This window comes from Pelobates fuscus, chromosome 10, assembly GCF_036172605.1.
Source record: "Pelobates fuscus isolate aPelFus1 chromosome 10, aPelFus1.pri, whole genome shotgun sequence".
NCBI lineage: Eukaryota > Metazoa > Chordata > Amphibia > Anura > Pelobatidae > Pelobates > Pelobates fuscus.
In genome coordinates this window covers 6,905,635-6,931,478 of record NC_086326.1, presented here as the reverse complement: position 1 = coordinate 6,931,478, position 25,844 = coordinate 6,905,635, and the positions used below count along the sequence as shown (strand labels likewise).

At 41.4% G+C, this 25,844-nt stretch overlaps 1 protein-coding gene across 1 annotated transcript in view; it reads left to right on the top strand.

Annotated features, from left to right (window-relative positions):
- The window catches only part of ATRNL1 (attractin like 1), a 716,247-nt gene that overhangs the window by 359,695 nt on the left and 330,708 nt on the right, over positions 1 to 25,844 (top strand). The window contains exon 24 of the mRNA XM_063434704.1: positions 11,637 to 11,794. Within this exon, the coding sequence (XP_063290774.1) occupies positions 11,637 to 11,794 (158 nt within the window). The remainder of the gene's footprint in view (positions 1 to 11,636; positions 11,795 to 25,844) is intronic.

The following is a 25,844-nucleotide window of genomic DNA, read 5'->3' as shown; positions in this document are numbered from 1 at the left end:
TAAAGAAAATATAAAATAAAATTTCTATGAATTGCTGAGCAGCATGGAGATTGGTCTTTATTTTCTGGGACAATATTCCCTTATTGTGTGCACAGCTGCAGGTAATTGTATGACAGAATCATTGTCAGGGGACTATTCACTAAGCAGTGTGTTACGGCAGATCTCCACTAACGTTCAGAATTCAGACCAAAGTAGCTGAACTAGAAAAACAAAAACTCATACTTACCTGATTTGGAGATTTCATCATAACGTTATACATCTGTTACCTACTCCCAGGGTTTCGTTACTAAACTGATAATTAATAAGGGAAGTGGCTACAAAGGTGGGCTATTGGGGTTTGCCCCCATGGCTGAGGTATTAACTCCTATACCCTATTCTCTCTTAGGATTTAGTGGTAGCACAGGGAGCCTGAATGTGTGAAGTCTTAAGATGATTCCTCAAAATAGACAGATTTTCCATTAGGCAGTGAAGGCTGGTACCTGTAGGCACCTATCCACTAGGGGGCACCTATGTACAGCACTTATAAGGTGCATTTTTGGAGTGTAAAGACTATAAACACTATAGTGTCGCGGTTCAGGCCCTGGCCTCACTCAGGGTGGAGTTAAAAGGTTTTAAACTTTCCTTTTCAACATCGCAATGCCAGTCTCCCCGTGGCTGGCCCTGCCTCTCTGGTTGAGAATATTAGACTTGATTACCTCAGCCAACTCAATGCTTTCCCATAGGAAAACACTGCACCAATCAGCATCTCCTCATAGAGATGCATTGGATCAATTAATCTCTATGGGGAACATTCAGCGTCTTCATGCAGAGTGTGGATAAGCTAAATCGAGGTATTGCACACTGTGCATCATGGGACTAGGAAGCACCTCTTGTGGCCGTCTGAGTGAATGTCTTGGCAGCAATGTAAACACTATCAAAGAAAGAACAATGGATCAGCACTCGAGAGCCCCAACACTGCCTTTTCTCGAAAAAGGCAGCATAGTGCTCAGCCTGTAGGGACAGGTTATAGACAACAGAACCACTATATCACATTGTAGTGGTGCTGGTGACTATAGTGTACATTTACGAGTGCTGGTGCAGAGTCATGAACCAGTGTCCTTTGTTGTCCAGTGACTCTTAATAGCAGAGCTGCAGGAACAGTTATAGAGGTTGTAACACTCGGTGTTGTCCCAGCCTCGCGTGTCTGTATGTGAGGCTGGACAGGAAGTGGAAGGGATCACTTCCCATATGTCACTACCAGCCTCTCACACAGGAAATGTCTTGCAGGAGGAGCAGGGAAAGCTTTATCTGATTTAACAGCACCTGCAACTCTAAATATTAATTATAGAAGGGTGAATACTTTGCAAACAACCTCCAAACTCCACATGCCTGTACCCTATAACACCCTTTTCTCCTCACCCTACCTGCCTGTACCCTATAACACCCGTTTCTCCTCACCCTACCTGCCTGTACCCTACAACACCCTTTCCCCCTCACCCTACCTGCCTGTACCCTATACACCCCTTATCCCCTCACCCTACCTGCCTGTACCCTATAACACCCTTTTCCCCTCACCCTACCTGCCTGTACCCTATAACACCCCTTATCCCCTCACCCTACAACACCTGTAACGGACCGTTTTTGCACACAAGAGGTTAAAAACTGTTTAGGCGATATTCCCCTTTTCAGATGCACAGGCAGCTACTGCAATCACCAATCTCCCGAATTGCAAACACATGAATACTCAATCTCCCAAACTGCAAACACATGAATTCACCAATCTCCCGACCTCCAAACTCCCAGCCTTTCTGCAAGGAAAAAGAACAGTGTTAAACATGGGGCCATAGGCAGGTGACCAGGCTCCTTCAGTGGCGAGTTTGGTTCCGCCACAACACCCTTTTCCCCTCACCCTACCTGCCTGTACCCTATAACACCCCTTATCCCCACACCCTACCTGCCTGTACCCTATAACACCCCTTATCCCCTCACCCTACCTGCCTGTACCCTATAACACCCCTTATCCCCTCACCCTACCTGCCTGTACCCTACAACACCCTTTTCCCCTCACCCTACCTGCCTGTACCCTATAACACCCTTTTCCCCTCACCCTACCTGCCTGTACCCTATAACACCCCTTATCCCCTCACCCTACAACACCTGTAACGGACCGTTTTTGCACACAAGAGGTTAAAAACTGTTTAGGCGATATTCCCCTTTTCAGATGCACAGGCAGCTACTGCAATCACCAATCTCTCGAATTGCAAACACATGAATACTCAATCTCCCAAACTGCAAACACATGAATTCACCAATCTCCCGACCTCCAAACTCCCAGCCTTTCTGCAAGGAAAAAGAACAGTGTTAAACATGGGGCCATAGGCAGGTGACCAGGCTCCTCCAGTGGCGAGGTTGGTTCCGCCACAACACCCTTTTCCCCTCACCCTACCTGCCTGTACCCTATAACACCCCTTATCCCCACACCCTACCTGCCTGTACCCTATAACACCCCTTATCCCCTCACCCTACCTGCCTGTACCCTATAACACCCCTTATCCCCTCACCCTACCTGCCTGTACCCTACAACACCCTTTCCCCCTCACCCTACCTGCCTGTACCCTATACACCCCTTATCCCCTCACCCTACCTGCCTGTACCCTATAACACCCTTTTCCCCTCACCCTACCTGCCTGTACCCTATAACACCCCTTATCCCCTCACCCTACAACACCTGTAACGGACCGTTTTTGCACACAAGAGGTTAAAAACCGTTTAGGCGATATTCCCCTTTTCAGATGCACAGGCAGCTACTGCAATCACCAATCTCTCGAATTGCAAACACATGAATACTCAATCTCCCAAACTGCAAACACATGAATTCACCAATCTCCCGACCTCCAAACTCCCAGCCTTTCTGCAAGGAAAAAGAACAGTGTTAAACATGGGGCCATAGGCAGGTGACCAGGCTCCTCCAGTGGCGAGGTTGGTTCCGCCACAACACCCTTTTCCCCTCACCCTACCTGCCTGTACCCTATAACACCCCTTATCCCCACACCCTACCTGCCTGTACCCTATAACACCCCTTATCCCCTCACCCTACCTGCCTGTACCCTATAACACCCCTTATCCCCTCACCCTACCTGCCTGTACCCTATAACACCCTTTTCCACTCACCCTACCTGCCTGTAACCTATACCTCCCCTTATCCCCTCACCCTACCTGCCTGTACCCTATAACACCCCATTATCCCCTCACCCTAACCTGCCTGTACCCTATAACACCCCTTATCCCCTCACCCTACCTGCCTGTACCCTATAACACCTTTTCCCCCTCACCCTACCCTATAACGCCCCTTATCCCCTCACCCTACCTGCCTGTACCCTATAACACCCCTTATCCCCTCACCCTACCTGCCTGTACCCTATAACACCTTTTCCCCCTCACCCTACCCTATAACGCCCCTTATCCCCTCACCCTACCTGCCTGTACCCTATAACACCCTTTCCCCCTCACCCTACCTGCCTGTAACCTATAACTCCCATTTTCCCCTCACCCTACCTGCCTGTACCCTATAACACCCCCTTCACCCTACCTGCCTGTACCTTATAACACCCTTTTCCCATCACCCTACCTGCCTATACCCTATAACACCCTTATCCCATCACCCTACCTGCCTATACCCTATAGCACCCTTATCCCATCACCCTACCTGCCTATACCCTATAACACCCCTATCCCCTCACCCTACCTGCCTGTACCCTATAACACCCTTTTCCCATCACCCTACCTGCCTATACCCTATATCACCCCTATCCCCTCACCCTACCTGCCTGTACCCTATAACACCCTTATCCCATCACCCTACCTGCCTGTACCCTATAACACCCTTTTCCCATCACCCTACCTGCCTATACCCTATAACACCCTTATCCCATCACCCTACCTGCCTGTACCCTATAACACCCCTATCCCCTCACCCTACCTGCCTGTACCCTATAACACCCTTTTCCCATCACCCTACCTGCCTGTACCCTATAACACCCTTTTCCCATCACCCTTCCTGCCTATACCCTATAACACCCTTTTCCCATCACCCTACCTGCCTATACCCTATAACACCCTTATCCGCTCAACCTACCTGCCTGTACCCTATAACTCCCCTTTCCCCCTCACCCTACCTGCCTGTAACCTATAATTCCCTTTTTTCCCTCACCCTAAATTTAACCCCTTTCAAAACCTAAACAAACTCTTTCCTTAGTCCAAAATGTAAGCATTCAAAGCATAAACGAAACCTGAAACAAATATACAGAAATAAGCACATACATCCATACATATATATGCAATTAGTAAATCTAAATATGCGTTTTTTTAGGTGTGTTATGCCTGCAATGTCTAGTTAATAAATTAATTAAATTGACACTATAGACGTCAAAACAACTTTAACTTTATGATGCAGTCTCATTGCTCAATTATCTGCCATTTAGGAATTAAAGGGACACTATAGTGACCACAACAACTTTACCTTTATGATGCAGTGTTGGTGTAAAGATTATGCCCCTGCAGTCTCACTGCTCAATTATCTGCCATTTAGGAATTAAAGGGACACTATAATGACCACAACAACTTTAACTTTATGATGCAGTGTTGGTGTATAGATCATGCCCCCACAGTCTCGCTGCTCAATTATCTGCCATTTAGGAATTAAAGGGACACTATAATGACCACAACAACTTTAACTTTATGATGCAGTGTTGGAGTATAGATCATGCCCCCGCAGTCTCATTGCTCAATTATCTGCCGTTTAGGAATTAAAGAGATACTATAATGACCACAACAACTTTAACTTTATGATGCAGTGTATAGATCATGCCCCCACAGTCTCGCTGCTCAATTATCTGCCATTTAGGAATTAAAGGGACACTATAATGACCACAACAACTTTAACTTTATGATGCAGTGTTGGAGTATAGATCATGCCCCCACAGTCTCATTGCTCAATTATCTGCCATTTAGGAATTAAAGGGACACTATAGTGACCACAACAACTTTACCTTTATGATGCAGTGTATAGATCATGCCCCCACAGTCTCGCTGCTCAGTTCTCTACATCTAGCAGTTCAATCACTTTGTTTCTGTTTATGCAGCCCTAACCACACCTCCCCTGGCTTTGACTGAGAGAGCCTCCATGAAAACAAAATGGTTTCGTTTTCATTCAGATGTAACTTACTTTTGACTTTTTTATCATCCTTTGGGGGATGCGTTAGGGGGCACATTAGAATTCTGACATGCAAATCCAACTCTGTGACTTGTCTCTCCTTACTGCTGGTATTGTAGGCTGTTGGGGATACATTGTGAGATTTCCCTGATATTTTACATTTTATACAGTACTACACAGCTAGCGTTTCTCTGCTAATAAGGTTTTACACTTATAGCGGACATATTAGTCTTTATGTCGTACTATTCTGAGATAATTCATTTTCCAAGTGAGAATTTGTTAAGCACACAATTTGGGCTTAGAGACCTGTGGATGTTTTATTGACTGATTTACATAAATTGGCTCTGCTGGGAGCACCGCAATTATGGAACGACCTCCCGCACAATTTAAAATCTTCCCCAAGCCTAAAGTCCTGTAAGAGATCCCTCTCTACATATCTCAAAACAGAATGCAGCTGTCAGGGCTGATTATATATTTCCTACCTGTTCTATGTTACATTTTGTATTTATTGTGTATTAATATTGTTTTTGTATTTTATTGTACCCTAATGTATCAATGCAATGTTTTGAGGACCCAGGACATACTTGAAAACAAGAGAAATCTCAATGTATCTTTCCTGGTAAAATATTTTATAAATAAATATATGAAGAATAATTATATTCCAGCCTGTTAGACTTAGAGATTCCCCACGTATACTTTTTTACCCTGTGAATCATACAATAAAACTCATTTGGGCTGTATTTAAAGGAATACACACAGGTATCCCTGACCTTATAGTGTTAAAAACCCTATTTAGGTTCATGGCCAGCACTTGCCCCTCTTCAATCGAAGAAAAACTTACCTTTTTTCCAACGCCGCTCTGATCTGCCTCCTTGGCTGAGGTAATCGGAAACGACAATCTCAGACAATCCATTGCAGTCCCATAGGAAAGCATTGGGAGACTATTGTGCACCTGTGGCAAATCATTAAGCTGCACCAATGGCTATCTACTTATAATACATCTCTATGGAAAACATTCAGCACCTCCATGTAGAGCGTGCAGGTGTTGGATGTCAGTGCTGTACGTAATGTAACACTGACCCAGGAAGCACCTCTAGTGGCTGTTTGAGTGACTGCTACTAGACGTGTCTCTAGGCAGATATGTAAACACTGCATTTTCTGTGAAAAGACAGTGTATACAGCAAAAAGCCTGCACGGACAGGCTATACTCACCAGAACAACTACATTCAGCTGTATACTGTACATTAAGCTGCATGCTATACATTATGCTGTATACCATACATTAAGCTGTATTCCGTACATTAAGCTGTATACTATACATTATGCTGTATACCGTACATTAAGCTGTGTGCTATACATTATGCTGTATACCGTACATTAAGCTGTATACTATACATTATGCTGTATACCGTACATTAAGCTGCATGCTATACATTATGCTGTATACCATACATTAAGCTGTATTCCGTACATTAAGCTGTATACTATACATTATGCTGTATACCGTACATTAAGCTGTATTCCGTACATTAAGCTATATACTATACATTATGCTGTATACCGTACATTAAGCTGTATACTATACATTGAGCTGTATACCGTACATTAAGCTGTATACTATACATTGAGCTGTATACCGTACATTAAGCTGTATACTATACATTATGCTGTGTACCGTACATTAAGCTGTATACTATATATTATGCTGTATACCGTACATTAAGCTGTATGCTATACATTAAGCTGTATACTGTACATTGGGCTGTATACTGTACATTAAGCTGTATGCTATACATTAAGCTGTATACCGTACATTATGCTGTATACCGTACATTAAGCTGTATGCTATACATTAAGCTGTATGCTATACATTATGCTGTATTCTATACATTAAGCTGTATGCTATACATTAAGCTGTATACCGTACATTAAGCTGTATACCGTACATTACGCCGTATGCTGTACATTAAAGGACCACTCTAGGCACCCAGACCACTTCAGCTTAATGAAGTGGTCTGGGTGCCAGGTCCTTCTAGGGTTAACCCATTTTTTCATAAACATAGCAGTTTCAGAGAAACTGCTATGTTTATGAATGGGTTAAGCCTTCCCCCTATGTCCTCTTGTGGCTGTCTCATTGACAGCCGCTAGAGGCGCTTGCGTGCTTCTCACTGTGATTTTCACAGTGAGAGCACGCCAGCGTCCATAGGAAAGCATTATGAATGCTTTCCTATGTGACCGGCTGAATGCGCGCGCAGCTCTTGCCGCGCGTGTGCATTCAGCCGACGGGGAGGAGAAGAGGAGGATCGGAGGAGGAGAGCAGGAGGAGATCTCTCCGCCCAGCGCTGGAAAAAGGTAAGATTTAACCCCTTTCCCCTTTCCAGAGCCGGGCGGGAGGGGGTCCCTGAGGGTGGGGGCACCCTCAGGGCACTCTAGTGCCAGGAAAACGAGTATGTTTTCCTGGCACTAGAGTGGTCCTTTAAGCTGTATACTATACATTAAGCTGTATACTATACATTAAGCTGTATACCGTACATTAAGCTATATGCTATACATTAAGCTGTATACTATACATTAAGCTGTATACCGTACATTATGCTGTATACCATACATTGAGCTGTATACCGTACATTGAGCTGTATACCGTACATTAAGCTGTATGCTATACATTAAGCTGTATACCATACATTATGCTGTATACCGTACATTATGCTGTATACCATACATTGAGCTGTATACCGTACATTGAGCTGTATACCGTACATTAAGCTGTATGCTATACATTAAGCTGTATACCATACATTATGCTGTATATCGTACATTAAGCTGTATACCATACATTATGCTGTATATCGTACATTATGCTGTATACCGTACATTAAGCTGTATACTATACATTAAGCTGTATACCGTACATTAAGCTGTATACCGTACATTAAGCTGTATACTATACATTAAGCTGTATGCCGTACATTATGCTGTATACCGTACATTAAGCTGTATACCGTACATTAAGCTGTATGCTATACATTAAGCTGTATGCTATACATTAAGCTGTATGCCGTACATTATGCTGTATGCCGTACATTATGCTGTATACCGTACATTAAGCTGTATACCGTACATTAAGCTGTATACCGTACATTATGCTGTATACCGTACATTAAGCTGTATACCGTACATTAAGCTGTATACCGTACATTAAGCTGTATGCTATACATTAAGCTGTATGCCGTACATTATGCTGTATACCGTACATTAAGCTGTATACCGTACATTAAGCTGTATACCGTACATTATGCTGTATACCGTACATTAAGCTGTATACCGTACATTAAGCTGTACTTTTTCTGGTGTCCGTTTAAGGAGATTTCACAGTTCTTATTGTGATCTGATGCATTAGGTTATTAATGTTTACAGACAGGATACTAAGTTAACTTCACTTTGAATGTGTTGTTACATAGGCTGAAAAGAGACCTGTGTCCATCGAGTTCAGCCTTACTCATATTTGTGTTATATTGTAAATATTTCTTCTTGTTTTGGAAATGTGTTTAATTCATGGAGTCTTTAGGAATTGATTCCTCACTGGCTGGACTTTTATCCCGTTGCAGAATTGGTTCTAATCCTATTTCTGTTTGGCATGTTAAATAGGGGCTCGAGCCGCAGACAGACGTGATGCTGTCAAACTGCCATAAGACAATACTAGTCTGTCTGTAGGCTGAGTGCCTGGTATATTATATATTGTGCCTGGTATATTATATATTGTGCCTGGTATATTATATATTGCGCCTGGTATATTATATATTGCGCCTGGTATATTATATATTGTGCCTGGTATATTATATATTGCGCCTGGTATATTATATATTGCGCCTGGTATATTATATAGTGTGCCTGGTATATTATATATTGTGCCTGGTATATTATATATTGTGCCTGGTATATTATATATTGTGCCTGGTATATTATATATTGCGCCTGGTATATTATATATTGCGCCTGGTATATTATATATTGTGCCTGGTATATTATATATTGTGCCTGGTATATTATATAGTGTGCCTGGTATATTATATATTGCGCCTGGTATATTATATATTGCGCCTGGTATATTATATATTGCGCCTGGTATATTATATATTGTGCCTGGTATATTATATATTGCGCCTGGTATATTATATATTGTGCCTGGTATATTATATATTGCGCCTGGTATATTATATATTGTGCCTGTTATATTATATAGTGTGCCTGGTATATTATATATTGCGCCTGGTATATTATATATTGCGCCTGGTATATTATATATTGCGCCTGGTATATTATATATTGCGCCTGGTATATTATATATTGCGCCTGGTATATTATATATTGCGCCTGGTATATTATATATTGCGCCTGGTATATTATATATTGCGCCTGGTATATTATATATTGCGCCTGGTATATTATATATTGCGCCTGGTATATTATATATTGCGCCTGGTATATTATATATTGCGCCTGTTATATTATATATTGTGCCTGGTATATTATATATTGCGCCTGGTATATTATATATTGCGCCTGTTATATTATATATTGTGCCTGGTATATTATATATTGCGCCTGGTATATTATATATTGTGCCTGGTATATTATATATTGCGCCTGGTATATTATATATTGTGCCTGGTATATTATATATTGTGCCTGGTATATTATATATTGTGCCTGGTATATTATATATTGTGCCTGGTATGTTATATATTGCGCCTGGTATATTATATATTGCGCCTGGTATATTATATATTGTGCCTGGTATATTATATATTGCGCCTGGTATATTATATATTGCGCCTGGTATATTATATAGTGTGCCTGGTATATTATATAGTGTGCCTGGTATATTATATATTGTGCCTGGTATATTATATATTGCGCCTGGTATATTATATATTGCGCCTGGTATATTATATATTGTGCCTGGTATATTATATATTGCGCCTGGTATATTATATATTGCGCCTGGTATATTATATATTGTGCCTGGTATATTATATATTGTGCCTGGTATATTATATATTGTGCCTGGTATATTATATATTGTGCATGGTATATTATATATTGCGCCTGGTATATTATATATTGTGCCTGGTATATTATATATTGCGCCTGGTATATTATATATTGTGACTGGTAGATTATATATTGCGCCTGGTATATTATATATTGCGCCTGGTATATTATATATTGCGCCTGGTATATTATATATTGTGCCTGGTATATTATATATTGTGCCTGGTATGTTATATATTGCGCCTGGTATATTATATATTGTGCCTGGTATATTATATATTGTGCCTGGTATATTATATATTGTGCCTGGTATATTATATATTGCGCCTGGTATATTATATATTGTGCCTGTTATATTATATATTGCGCCTGGTATATTATATAGTGTGCCTGGTATATTATATATTGCGAGTATTTCCAATCCTTTTTATTGACACTGTGATTCTGATTTGCATTTCTTTTACATTTTTTACTATTTACTTGTGAAATGATACCAAGAACACAAACCTGTTGTTTGAATGAAACAATGTGTTTGTGGTGATTGCGTCCATATTGATATTGTGACCTGATTGGCTGGGAATGCAGAGAAAGTGGGTAATAGCTGGATGCAGCGACATGGCGGTTTTGATTAAAGGATGAGCTGGCTGTAACCTTCCATCTCGCTTGTGTTATTGTTACTTTCCTAATCTGCATATATTTAGTTACCAGCCGCCGGCTAATAATTTCAGCTTTCAGTTTGCCGTGAACTTTTATTATTCTGATGAATCGTATTTACTGACCAGAGCAAGGCTCCTCTAGATTAATCAGAAATGCAAGTGACAAGAACGCTGCCAAAGTCTAGCACAGCCGTGAATCACTGGAGGAAAAATGGCATTCCGGAATTTCACACCACTCCAGTTTGGACTCGTAAATGTTGTAGGTGACAGCCAGTTCCAGTAAGGACAAACAGACTCTCACTTCTATCCAGAATGTGTTTCCACTAACGATCAGCAGTTTGAGACATAATTCCATTTACTGCTTTAATCAGCATTGTAAACATTTCTAGATTAGAATTCCTCCACTCCCATGTTAATATTAACATAGGTGAATACCGGCCAGCTATCCAGGGTGGATTCAGAGGCTTAGAGAATGCCAGCTTAGATGCGTTGCCACCCCAAACAGTAAAGCTGTTCACGCTGATGCTAGTCTCGGCCAGGCTGGATCCATGGTGAAGCCACAGGGAGAGGAGTATGATTTACCTGTGTAATTACTAGTTCTCTATAGAATGGAGGGTTAATTAGCCCCACACACCCGATCCCCATTTACCATGTATTCTATATTGTGGGGTTTTACATTTTATGTTCTGTGTATCCTGTATAACGACGTAACACTGAGTGTATGTTTCTTTCAGCTGGGACGATATCTGGGGAGGAGGCCACGCTGGTATCCAGATCTTACATCAAGGAGTACAGAGACAGCTTCTCCTATGAGAAATTTAATTTCCGAAGTAACCCCAATGTGACATTCTATGTGTATGTCAGTAACTTCTCCTGGCCCATCAAAATCCAGGTCAGTCACAATTTGTATTTATTTATTTTAATAAAGTTTGATAGTAGCGTTAAGATTTTCTAGCATAGATGTGACTGGGTAAGGGTCTGCGCTTGTCAGCTTACAGTTCCAGCTTTCCCCGGCAGCCAGATTCCAAAATGTTATATAGAAGCAAACATTTACAGCTTTCCTTCTAGTTAATATTTTTTTTTAGTTATAAGGGTAAATAATAATGCAACGTCTGTAACCAAACAATAATATTTTATCGGTTTCAGACAGATTTATGGAACACTTTCAAAATGATCACAATCCAAAATTCACCAACTGGTCTTTCCCTCATAGTTCCCTCTTCTAAGATATGATTTCCCCAGCTTGTCATTAGCACAGCCAACACTCTCCACTGGTGTCAAGGTATGAAGTTGACTCCACCAGGCCAGCCATCTCCACCCAAGGCACCACCATCCAAGCTACCTCCAGGCCAGCCACCTCCAGCCTGACACCTTTAGCCCAGCCTTTACCAGTGCAGTCTACAGCTTAGACACCTTCAGCCCAGCCACCTCCAGTCCAGCCACCTCCAGCCAAGTCACTTTCAGCCCAGCCACCACCATCTAGCCCAGCCACCACCAATACAGCCACCTCGAGTCTAGATATCTCAGTTGTGCCACAAGGTTTAGTGACCGGGAACATAACCTAGATGTTTTTTCAGTGTTTCTTTCTCTGGCTCTGCCTCTTCTCCCCAACCCCTCTCTGTTGGCGTTTCCCAAAGTGTTCTGTCCTTGGTCCCCTACTGTTCTCCATCTCTACTGCCTGCCTTGGTAAAATCATGAGCTCCTTTGGCTTCCATTATCATTTATATGCAGATGACACGCAAATCAACTTGTCCTCTCCTGATCTCTCTCTGCCCATCTTGACTCATGTCTCTGACTATCTCTCCGCGATTTCCAACTGGATGGCTGCTCACTTCCTCAAACTCAACCTGTCCAAAACAGAACATTGAGCAGGGCCCCTCTGTTCCTGTGCGTTCATTTGTCTGGTTAGAATCACGTGTCTGTTAGTCCACCCATAGTACAGCGCTACAGAATTTGCTGGCGCTATATACATAATAAAATAATAATAATGGCAACTTTTACTCTTTTACTGGGCCTACACAGAGGTTTGGAGCTTCAGCTGTTTATCTAGCCCTGATTTGTGCAGTAAAATGTCCTTGATTTTCTCTCTCCTCTTTTAAAAATGTTAATCTGAGTCATGTTTCGTTTTGTTTTTTATGTATTGTTTAAGAAATAAAATAACACTTTCTTCCTTTACTCCATGCCTTAGGGAACCTCGTTAACTAGAACCCCCTTCTAATTGAGTGCTATTAGGATTTAGCTGGCTCAGTGACTTGTTTATTAAAGTCTAGATTTCCTGAATCTGCCCTCGTCCCAAGGGGGTGCCATTTAATCAGTGGAGGCCAGGGACGTTTGGTTTTCTGCCCACCTCCTCTGTCCTTCTCACACACGGCTTTGCAACATTAATTTAATTCTCCCATCATCTCACTTTAGTTCCTCAGTGTCAACAAAGACACATGAACCTGACACAGTGTTATAAATTGCAGCCAGTGGAAATGGCCTTGTTAACTAGATCTCTCGGACCGAGGAAATATTGCGACTGTCAGATGTTTTAAACACAGGAGGGAGGCTCTCACCGCCTGCCATCTCCCTTAAAACATTATATGATACAGTTCTGTAAACTCACAAGAGAGAAGAGAACGAGTTATTGCTGGAGGACGTTCACACTGTTTGTGATGGCATGAGATTCCTTTGTTTCATTTTCGACCCGATACGTAAGAGATCTGTTAATCCCAAGTTCTTGATCACTAACTGGGCATCATATTAACCTAAACTCTGCAATGTGACTTAATGTGTAGTGCTTAGCCTGATAATAGAACCGATTCCTCATGTAGGTTCGTGATCTGACTCGGGATTGCATCCACAGCATTCTCCTGTCTGGTGCCTTCCTTAGTTCTAGAGTTCTAGATCACTAGGACTGTGGACTACCCTTGCTGTTGCTTAGGTGGTGTTACCACAATAAGTCAGGTTTTCTGTTTCCTTATGTCTGCCTTTCATTATATTCATCTATTATAAGGTCTGCTAATAATACTTTATGCCTGGATTTGTTGTACGAGGGCTGTATCTACTTCTATACATAACGGGACCTTATCACTTTCATATTCCGATATGTTTGCACAGACGCACCTTTAGAAATCAACCCCTTTGGAACGCACCCAAGATACAATTAGCAAAACGAAGATGGATCGAAAAACCAATTGGAGGACAATGAATGTGGTACAATAGGCCGCAATTGTGAACAGTTATTAAAATTAAGAAACAAATCTTGAGTTCAATGAACATCAAAAAAATCATATATATATATAATTTCACAACAAAATTCTGAGAATCTGTGCCATTCATTTCAGAAACAAACCATAATAGTCGACATTATTAGTCTGATACCCCGACATTTAGAATTGCCATATAGACTGATAATTTACCTTTCGTTCTGAATGTCAGCCCATTCACCCTGAGACTCTTGGAATCTGCCCATTAATTACGAGACTCTATGAATCTGCCCATTTACCCTGAAACTCTAGGAATCTGCCCATTAATTGTGAGACTCTAGGAATCTGCCCATTTACCCTGTGACTCTTGGATTCTGCCCATTAACTGTGGGACTCTAGGAATCTGCCCTTCCCCCTGAGACTCTAGGAATCTGCCCAATAACCACGAGACTCTAGGAATCTGCTCATTTACACTGAGACTCTTGGAATCTGCCCATTAATTGTGAGACTCTAGGAATCTGCCCAATAACCACGAGACTCTAGGAATCTGCTCATTTACACTGAGACTCTTGGAATCTGCCCATTAACTGTGGGACTCTAGGAATCTGCCCTTCCCCCTGAGACTCTAGGAATCTGCCCAATAACCACGAGACTCTAGGAATCTGCTCATTTACCTTGAGAGTCTAGGAATCTGCTCATTTACCTTGAGAGTCTAGGAATCTGCCCATTTACCCTGAGACTCTAGGAAGCTGCTCATTCACCGTGAGACTCTTGGAATCTGCCCATTCACCGACAGACTCTGGGAATCTGCGCAATATACTCTGCCCAATGTCCTCGGTCTGTCTGCAGCCGTTTTGCAGACAGGGTATATAGCAGTTTATAAGAAATCTGAGTTTTGGATTCCATCCATCTCTGATCTGAGCTGGCACTGATCCTACTGTCTATACTTTCTCCCACTTAACTACGCTTTAAGACCATCATAAATACTCTTTATAATACTTTGGAAATGTAACGTATTAGCCAGCATGCATACATAAAACCAAATGTATTCCTGGAAGTAACAATGGCTCCACTGCCGGGACGTCACAATTCATAATCTCTTATCAATTTAAATCATATGCAATGCATTCAATCGCTGCATAGATTAGAATTAGCAATGGCCAAAAAACCCGCTTTCTGTCCAACTTGCAGGGAGCGAATATACAGAGATATCAGTATAATGGAGATGGTCCAATTTGCTTATCAAAGTATGTGATAGACAGAGTATACCTTTTAGCCGTCAAACATTCATCAATGACGTTACTTTTTTTATTTAAGCATCCTTGTTTGTACTATTGGATATTAATAAATATATAATAAAAACCAAAGAGAAACTAGAGTTAACTGCGCACCAGCCTAAGTCCCTGCGCATATTTAAATAAATGGTGGTTATATAGTTTCACTCCAATGGCCATTAGATGAAAGCACACCTCCCATGTCAAGGCAAACCTCTTAGTTGGGTCCTTCACTAACCATTCACCTTGCTTCCTTCAGCTTCAGCCAAAGATATCTCTAATGAGACAGAGAGGGGTATTTTTCTAAACCCCTACACACTTATTAACCCTTAATAGGGAATATAATATATATATATTGTGACATTCGCACATTGGGGCTCAGCGCACATGGTTGCCGTGATGGCTATAAATCTTTTAAAGGGACACTATACTCACCTGAACAACTTTAGCTTAATGAAGCAGTTTTGGTGTATAGAACACGCCCCTGCAGCCTCACTGCTCAATCCTCTGCCATTTAGGAGTTAAATCCCTTTGTTTATGAACCCTAGTCACACCTCCCTGCATGTGACTTGCACAGCCTTCCATAAACACTTCCTTTTTTTTTCATGCAGGCTCTGTCAATCATAGCCAGGGGAGGTGTGGCTAGGGCTGCATAAACAGAAACAAAGTGATTTAACTCCTAAATGACAGTGAATGGAGCAGTGAAATTGCAGGGGAATGATCTATACACTAAAACTGCTTTATTTAGCTAAAGTAATTTAGGTGACTATAGTATTCCTTTAAGGCAACATAACAAAAAAGTGTAGACACAGTCATAGATCTATTGGTTAAACACCCTCCTTCCCACTTGGGGGCCTATTAAACATCCAGAGAGAAATCTAAATCAAATCTTACTATATTTCCAAACAGTAACAGAGTTCAGATAAATAATCTATCCTCTAGAAAAGTATTCTAGTATTCACCGAAGCAGGAGATGTTGGTGACGGGGCTCGGCGTGGGACCGAGGGCTCTCTAGGTCTCTTTGGTCATTTCTCACACGGCCACTGCTATGGCTATTGCAGACATTTGGTTAATTAGGTACTAATTAGATTTACTTGATTAGGTCATAGACTAAAACGGATGGTTTACTCCTTGAACTAAGAATCACAGTGAATGGAAGTGTTGAGGTTAAAATAGCTAAAGCCAAGTTGGAGAATGTTTCCAAATCCACTATTTTGGATTTAATTTTGCAATTTGTTATCATAGTTGTCTAACACTCACTGTTTAATGGATAGACCCCTGTAATTTAATGCCAAGCATTTCCCTAGCTTAGAATTCAGACTGAAATCTTTTTTTGTATTTATTAAATTTTTAGCTAAATTTTTAGTATATATTCAATTCAATTATGTTATCTTATCAAGAAATAGTGAGGGTTAATGACCAATCATGTACAATTAAAAGCTTGCATTATCAAATAAATACAGCACTCGTGTAAACAGAATAGATAGTTTGCATGTCTGATGGCAATCTGTGTGGCTTTCTCTCTGTGTTTGTTGTTGTCGTCTGTTTTGAGTATATTTTGTTAAAAGCTCAGCAGAGTTATGTTTTATGAGATTTAATTTCAATAGCGTTTTAGTGTTGGTGCAGACTATTTTGAAGAGTGTTTTTTTCTCGGGATTAATGGGCAATTGACAACTTTCGAATTCATCTTGCTAAAAGCATTCCAGATAAATGAAAGGCTCGATTGCCTTTATAATGGTGTATTGCTAACGCCAGCAATCCAAACACAATGTCCTGTTAGGCAAGTTTTAACACTGAACGCTGCCGAAGATTGATGCTCCGATCTGTACAGGGGGTCACCTTGGGGCCACAGTCTATCAGGGTAACCGTGATGGGGGGAACCTTAGCTAACCTTCTTACTTAATTATTACAAATCTCTGTTCCTGTCACTACCTTTTCTTACTACACAGGAACAGGTGAATAGAGAATGTTCCTGTGATTGAGTTAATAGTAATGTAAGCAGATCATTAAATAATATATATAACATGTGTCTCCATGTAAATCACATTGGTCAAGGTGCCGGTAAAGTTAATTCAATCTGAATGCCGAATGTAAAATATAGCGAATTTATAATCACAGATCAGGTACTCTTTATTGGTTTTAATTTTTTAGAAAAACGTACATTTAATCACATACTAGTTAATACACATGCTAACAGCTTGTTAATCCAAGGTGCCTTTCATTTGTTTGTTCTTTTACCAATTTTGGCAAAATTGGAAATTGCTTTAAAATATATTTTTTGCCTTATTTTGGATTAACTGCAGGGTAATGGGAGTTTAAAGATCGAGGACAGTGATGGGAGTTTATAGATTGAGGAGAGGTGGTGGGAGGTTATAGATCGAGGAGAGTGGTGGGAGGTTATAGATAGAGGACAGTGGTGGGAGTTTATAGATCGAGGACATTGGTGGGAGTTTATAGATCGAGGACAGTGGTGGGAGGTTATAGATAGAGGACAGTGGTGGGAGTTTATAGATCGAGGGCAGTGGTGGGAGGTTATAGATCGAGGACATTGGTGGGAGTTTATAGATAGAGGACAGTGGTGGGAGTTTATAGATAGAGGACATTGGTGGGAGTTTATAGATCGAGGAGAGTGGTGGGAGTTTATAGATAGAGGACAGTGGTGGGAGTTTATAGATCGAAGGCAGTGGTGGGAGGTTATAGATCGAGGACATTGGTGGGAGTTTATAGATAGAGGACAGTGGTGGGAGTTTATAGATAGAGGACATTGGTGGGAGTTTATAGATCGAGGAGAGTGGTGGGAGGTTATAGATAGAGGACAGTGGTGGGAGTTTATAGATCGAGGGCAGTGGTGGGAGGTTATAGATCGAGGACATTGGTGGGAGTTTATAGATAGAGGACAGTGGTGGGAGTTTATAGATAGAGGACATTGGTGGGAGTTTATAGATAGAGGACAGTGGTGGGAGTTTATAGATAGAGGACAGTGGTGGGAGTTTATAGATAGAGGACATTGGTGGGAGTTTATAGATAGAGGACATTGGTGGGAGTTTATAGATAGAGGACAGTGGTGGGAGTTTATAGATAGAGGACATTGGTGGGAGTTTATAGATAGAGGACAGTGGTGGGAGTTTATAGATAGAGGACAGTGGTGGGAGTTTATAGATAGAGGACAGTGGTGGGAGTTTATAGATAGAGGACAGTGGTGGGAGTTTATAGATAGAGGACATTGGTGGGAGTTTATAGATAGAGGACATTGGTGGGAGTTTATAGATAGAGGACATTGGTGGGAGTTTATAGATAGAGGACAGTGGTGGGAGTTTATAGATAGAGGACATTGGTGGGAGTTTATAGATAGAGGACATTGGTGGGAGTTTATAGATAGAGGACAGTGGTGGGAGTTTATAGATAGAGGACAGTGGTGGGAGTTTATAGATAGAGGACAGTGGTGGGAGTTTATAGATAGAGGACAGTGGTGGGAGTTTATAGATCGAGGACAGTGGTGGGAGTTTATAGATAGAGGACAGTGGTGGGAGTTTATAGATAGAGGACAGTGGTGGGAGTTTATAGATAGAGGGCATTGGTGGGAGTTTATAGATAGAGGACAGTGGTGGGAGTTTATAGATAGAGGGCATTGGTGGGAGTTTATAGATAGAGGACAGTGGTGGGAGTTTATAGATAGAGGACAGTGGTGGGAGTTTATAGATAGAGGACAGTGGTGGGAGTTTATAGATAGAGGGCATTGGTGGGAGTTTATAGATAGAGGACAGTGGTGGGAGTTTATAGATAGAGGGCATTGGTGGGAGTTTATAGATAGAGGACAGTGGTGGGAGTTTATAGATAGAGGACAGTGGTGGGAGTTTATAGATAGAGGACAGTGGTGGGAGTTTATAGATAGAGGACAGTGGTGGGAGTTTATAGATAGAGGACAGTGGTGGGAGTTTATAGATAGAGGACAGTGGTGGGAGGTTATAGATAGAGGACATTGGTGGGAGTTTATAGATAGAGGACAGTGGTGGTAAGTTATAGATAGAGGACAGTGGTGGGAGTTTATAGATCGAGGAGAGTGGTGGGAGTTTATAGATCGAGGACATTGGTGGGAGTTTATAGATAGAGGACATTGGTGGGAGTTTATAGATAGAGGACATTGGTGGGAGTTTATAGATTGAGGACAGTGGTGGGAGTTTATAGATAGAGGACAGTGGTGGGAGTTTATAGATAGAGGACATTGGTGGGAGTTTATAGATCGAGGACAGTGGTGGGAGGTTATAGATAGAGGACAGTGGTGGGAGTTTATAGATCGAGGGCAGTGGTGGGAGGTTATAGATCGAGGACAGTGGTGGGAGTTTATAGATAGAGGACATTGGTGGGAGTTTATAGATAGAGGACAGTGGTGGGAGTTTATAGATAGAGGACAGTGGTGGGAGTTTATAGATAGAGGACAGTGGTGGGAGTTTATAGATAGAGGACATTGGTGGGAGTTTATAGATAGAGGACATTGGTGGGAGTTTATAGATAGAGGACAGTGGTGGGAGTTTATAGATAGAGGACATTGGTGGGAGTTTATAGATAGAGGACAGTGGTGGGAGTTTATAGATAGAGGACAGTGGTGGGAGTTTATAGATAGAGGACAGTGGTGGGAGTTTATAGATAGAGGACAGTGGTGGGAGTTTATAGATAGAGGACATTGGTGGGAGTTTATAGATAGAGGACATTGGTGGGAGTTTATAGATAGAGGACATTGGTGGGAGTTTATAGATAGAGGACAGTGGTGGGAGTTTATAGATAGAGGACAGTGGTGGGAGTTTATAGATAGAGGACATTGGTGGGAGTTTATAGATAGAGGGCATTGGTGGGAGTTTATAGATAGAGGACAGTGGTGGGAGTTTATAGATAGAGGACAGTGGTGGGAGTTTATAGATAGAGGACAGTGGTGGGAGTTTATAGATAGAGGACATTGGTGGGAGTTTATAGATAGAGGACATTGGTGGGAGTTTATAGATAGAGGACATTGGTGGGAGTTTATAGATAGAGGACAGTGGTGGGAGTTTATAGATAGAGGACAGTGGTGGGAGTTTATAGATAGAGGACAGTGGTGGGAGTTTATAGATAGAGGGCATTGGTGGGAGTTTATAGATAGAGGACAGTGGTGGGAGTTTATAGATAGAGGACAGTGGTGGGAGTTTATAGATAGAGGACAGTGGTGGGAGTTTATAGATCGAGGACAGTGGTGGGAGTTTATAGATAGAGGACAGTGGTGGGAGTTTATAGATAGAGGACAGTGGTGGGAGTTTATAGATAGAGGGCATTGGTGGGAGTTTATAGATAGAGGACAGTGGTGGGAGTTTATAGATAGAGGACAGTGGTGGGAGTTTATAGATAGAGGACAGTGGTGGGAGTTTATAGATAGAGGACAGTGGTGGGAGTTTATAGATAGAGGACAGTGGTGGGAGTTTATAGATAGAGGACAGTGGTGGGAGTTTATAGATCGAGGGCAGTGGTGGGAGTTTATAGATCGAGGACATTGGTGGGAGTTTATAGATAGAGGACATTGGTGGGAGTTTATAGATCGAGGACATTGGTGGGAGTTTATAGATAGAGGACATTGGTGGGAGTTTATAGATAGAGGACATTGGTGGGAGTGTATAGATCGAGGGCAGTGGTGGGAGTTTATAGATAGAGGGCAGTGGTGGGGAGGCACTGCGTGGTGCAGGCCAGCTTTTAAATAATAAATAGCTAGTGGTTTACACACAGAAACGGTGTATTCTTTGTTATTTATGTATATTTGTTATTCTGTAAAAAACATGATATATTGTGTTGTCTTTAAATAGTGTGCTCCGTATGCATATTGTAGTTTATTTTTGGAAATAATGTGCCAGCAAAAGGGTTAGTAATAATAGCTCCATATATGCGTTATTGGACCCAATGTGCTTGATTTAAAGGGATTGACACGTTATGATTAAAGGGACACTATAGTCATTAGAACAACTACAGCTTATTGAATTTGTTCTGGTGAGTTGAATCATTACCTTCAGGCTTTTTCTGTAAACACTGTCTTTACAGTGAAAAGGCGGTGTTTATATTACAGCCTAGTGATAACTCCACTGCCCACTCCCCAGATAGCTACTAGAGGTGCTTCCTGGGGCAGTGCTTCACAGTGTGATTGACATTCATGTACCCTCTGCATGCAGATACTGAACTTTTCTCATAGAGATGCATTGATTGAATTCATCTCTATGAGGAGATGCTGATTGGACAGGGCTGTGTTTGGCTTGTGCTGGCTCTGCACTTGATCTGCCTCCTTGACAAGCTCAGCCAATCCAATGCATGTGTGAACGCATTGTGATTGGCTGAGAGAATCACATTTAATGATGTCAGCCAAGCAGGCAGATCAGGGGCAGAGCCAGCAGCTTGCACAAAAGTAAGATTTTGCTATATTTAGAGGTGCCAAGGGGCCAACTGGTGGCTTTTTACACTACAGAATCAGGAATACATGTTTGCGTCCCTGATGCTAAAGTGTCCCTTTAAGGATGCTGCTATGATCCTGTTAATTATGCCCTTTAGAGTAGATGCCAGTGTGGTTCATGTCACTGTGGAATATTTTGGTTATGTACCTACATAGCTGTCTCATGTTGTCACTTGCTAAATAAGTATGACAGTCCATGCTGGCTTAGTGTCTTTAACATGTATATACGACATTGCAGGTCTAAGGAGACAAGGACAGTGCACCCAGACCACTTCAGTGAGATGATGTGGTCTGGCTGCCTATAGTACCCAGTTAAGGACCAGCCTGTTATGAAATAATTGACTCTTTTGTCAGTAGAATTCTTGAATCTTTTTTATCAGTTAAAGCTGTGATGTAAGCAGAGCGGGGCACCTTGAAATCTGCCAATCACAGTTAAAATTCTGTTTGATATTGCTGTATTGGGCTGTGATTTTACAGCTTCCCTGAAGATCACCCAAAGTACCAATGATATGAGCAGTGGGAGATACTTACTGTGTGCGTTACGTTAGAATTCCTCAGTAATTAATTAATTACCCATTTTCACCCCTCAAACTGTGCACTGAAATGTACCGTTTTCCAGCTGTCTGAGCATTAAATGCACGGCGCTGTCACATGTTTTTATTTGTGTATATATATTTTTTTCAATGCAAATAATTCAGTGTTTACCATTACATCATATTATGCTTTTAAAGCTAGTCTATCCTTTCCAAAAACAAAGTTACCATCTTACAAAATAAGCGTTGATATGAGGATCAATAGAGCTTGGTTGCTTCATCTAAGTGTTGCTTCTAAGTGTGTGTGTGGTTGGAGATATTCTGGAGAGTTTTACAGAAGCTTCAACTGTCTAAGAGTTGTGCTAAGAGTTCTTTTTTACTGTTTCAGGTAAGATTCATCTGTAGGAAAAGGTTACTGACTGCACAAGGTTTGATTTACTGTTGGTAATTATAAGGCATTTGATTGGATTAGGTAGCTACTTGCTATTGATTGCTATTTAAATTAGCTATTGTTTGCTAATAAGCAGAGGCCTACCCAGGTGTTAAACATTCCTAGTGGGAGGTGATTTTAGGAGTATATAAGGGTAGTTGTTATTAGCTTGGCTAATAGAGCTTGGTTGCTTCTTCTAAGTGTTGCTTCTAAGTGTGTGTGTGGTTGGAGATATTCTGGAGAGTGTTGCTTCTAAGTGTGTGTGTGGTTGGAGATATTCTGGAGAGTGTTGCTTCTAAGTGTGTGTGTGGTTGGAGATATTCTGGAGATTATCTGGAGGTAATCCGAGGTATTCAGGAGGATAAATAAAAAGTTAAGTTTTGTTTGATTTAAATTATTTACCTAATTGGAATGGCAGACTTAGTTCAGTGTAATAGTTGCTTTGCATTTGTTTCACGTTCCACTTTTTGGAGGTTTGGTTGTTGTCTAATCTGTAGACAGTTCTCTATTTTGCGGCAGGAGATTGTATTTTTGAAGTCTGAGATTTGTAAATTATCTGGTAAACAAACTCAGGCTGGAACTGCTGCAAAGCCACTGCCGCAGAGACATAGTAGGAATGGCAGATGGATTACTGTAGGATCTGGTAGACTTGGAGTTGTGGATAAAAGGCATATTGCACAGTCTGTTGCTCTACATAATTCATTTTCTGCACTTTCAGAGTGTAGTGGTGTTGTGCAGAGAGGCACTGAGGCTAGTGGTGTTGTGCAGAGAGGCACTGAGGCTAGTGGTGTTGTGCAGAGAGGCACTGAGGCTAGTGGTGTTGTGCAGAGAGGCACTGAGGCTAATGGTGTTGTGCAGAGAGGCACTGAGGCTAGTGGTGTTGTGCAGAGAGGCACTGAGGCTAGTGGTGTTGTGCAGAGAGGCACTGAGGCTAGTGGTGTTGTGCAGAGAGGCACTGAGGCTAGTGGTGTTGTGCAGAGAGGCACTGAGGCTAGTGGTGTTGTGCAGAGAGGCACTGAGGCTAGTGGTGTTGTGCAGAGAGGCACTGAGGCTAGTGGTGTTGTGCAGAGAGGCACTGAGGCTAGTGGTGTTGTGCAGAGAGGCACTGAGGCTAGTGGTGTTGTGAAGAGAGGCACTGAGGCTAGTGGTGTTGTGCAGAGAGGCTTGAAGACTATGGTGAGGCATAATAGAAAGCAGTTGTTGGTGGGGGATTCCATCATAAGAGGTGTGGAGATGGACAATGGTGGTCTTGTGAGGTGTCTTCCCGGAGCTACTGCTCACAGAGACAGTAGACGTATCTGTAATATTATTAAGCAAGCAAAGCAGGAAGGGGAATTGGATGTACTTGTCCATTTAGGGACAAATGACTTGGCTTGCAATGAGGTTTCAGAGGTTAAGGAAGTTTTTAGTGTTTTTGCCAATGATATACGGCAGGTTGCTTCCACATTGTCATTCTCTGAAGTTCTGCCTGTGCATAACACTCAGAATGACAGGCGGATGCGTATTAGGGACTTTAACTTGTGGCTTGGTGAATGGTGTCGGGAGCAAGGATTTGGCTTTATTGCTCATGGTAGCTCTGTTTGGAATGGAAATAAACTGTACAAAAAATATGGTTTGCATCTTTCTCAAAAGGGAACAAATGTTCTCAGTGAGCAGTTCAGAGGTTTTGCTAGGATGTATTTAAACTAGGAGCGGGGGGCAAAAGGGTGATAAAACATCAATCCAATTGTCCCCCAAAACAAGGACAGAAGGTGCCTGTAGCAAGTGTGTTAAAAAATGATAAGCTTAGAGTCATGTCTACAAATGCTCGCAGTTTAGGGAATAAGATCCATGAACTTGTGGCAATAATGGCAACTGAGAGTGTAGATTTAGTCGCTGTTACTGATACATGGTATAATGAGAAAAATGACTGGGACATAGCAATACCAGGGTACTCTTTATATAGAAAAGACAGGGAAGGCAGGAAAGGGGAGGGGTGGCCCTGTATGTAAAGAATAGCATAAAATCTAGCCTAATAAAGGTTAGTGAGGCGAACATAGAGTCAGTTTGGGTTACGTTAGAATTTGGTAATCACACAGTAACTCGTGTAGGTGTGATTTATAGGCCCCCAGGACAAATTGAAGAGTTAGATAATCTACTAGTTGAAGAAATAGCTAAAATGACAATGAAGGGGGAAGTTATCATCATGGGTGACTTTAATCTTCCTGATGTAAATTGGAAAACAAAAATAGCTACTTGTGCCAGGAGCACACATATTCTAAACTCCCTACTGGGATTGTCTCTAAAACAAGTCGTTGAGGAGCCAACTCGTAAAGAGGCCATACTAGATTTAGTGTTAACAAATGGAGATTTGGTATCAGATATTACTGTAGGTGAAAGTTTAGGATCCAGTGATCATCAGTCAGTGTGGTTTAATATAAGAACAGTGACTGAGTCACACCACACAAAAACAAAAGTTTTAGACTTTAGAAAAACAGACTTTTCCAAAATTAGAATATGTGTAAAGGAGTCATTATCAGACCGGAGCAATTTAAATGGAGTCCAAAAGAAATGGGATTATTTAAAAGTTGCACTACTGAAGGCAACAGAAAATTGCATTAGGCTTGTCAGTAAAAGCAAAAAATTCAAGAAACCACTGTGGTACTCCAAAATAGCCAAAATAGTAAAAAACAAAAAGTTAGCATTTAGTAATTATAAAAAAAAAACAGAGTGAGGAAGACAGAATGACCTATAAGATTAGGCAGAAATAGGCTAAGCAAGTTATAAGAGCTTCCAAATCACACACAGAAGAGAAAATAGCACAGTCAGTAAAAAAGGGGGACAAAACCTTTTTTAGATACATAAATGAGAAAAGAAAAGTAAAACAAGGATTAGTTAGATTAAAAACAAAAGAAGGAAGGTATGTAGATGAGGATAAAGGTCTAGCTGACTGCCTCAATGAATATTTTTGTTCGGTATTTACAGATGAAAATGAAGGAAAGGGACCTCAGTTAAGAAAAAGGATAAATGAGTCATTTATTACACGTGAGTTTACAGAGGAAGAGGTTCTATTTCAAC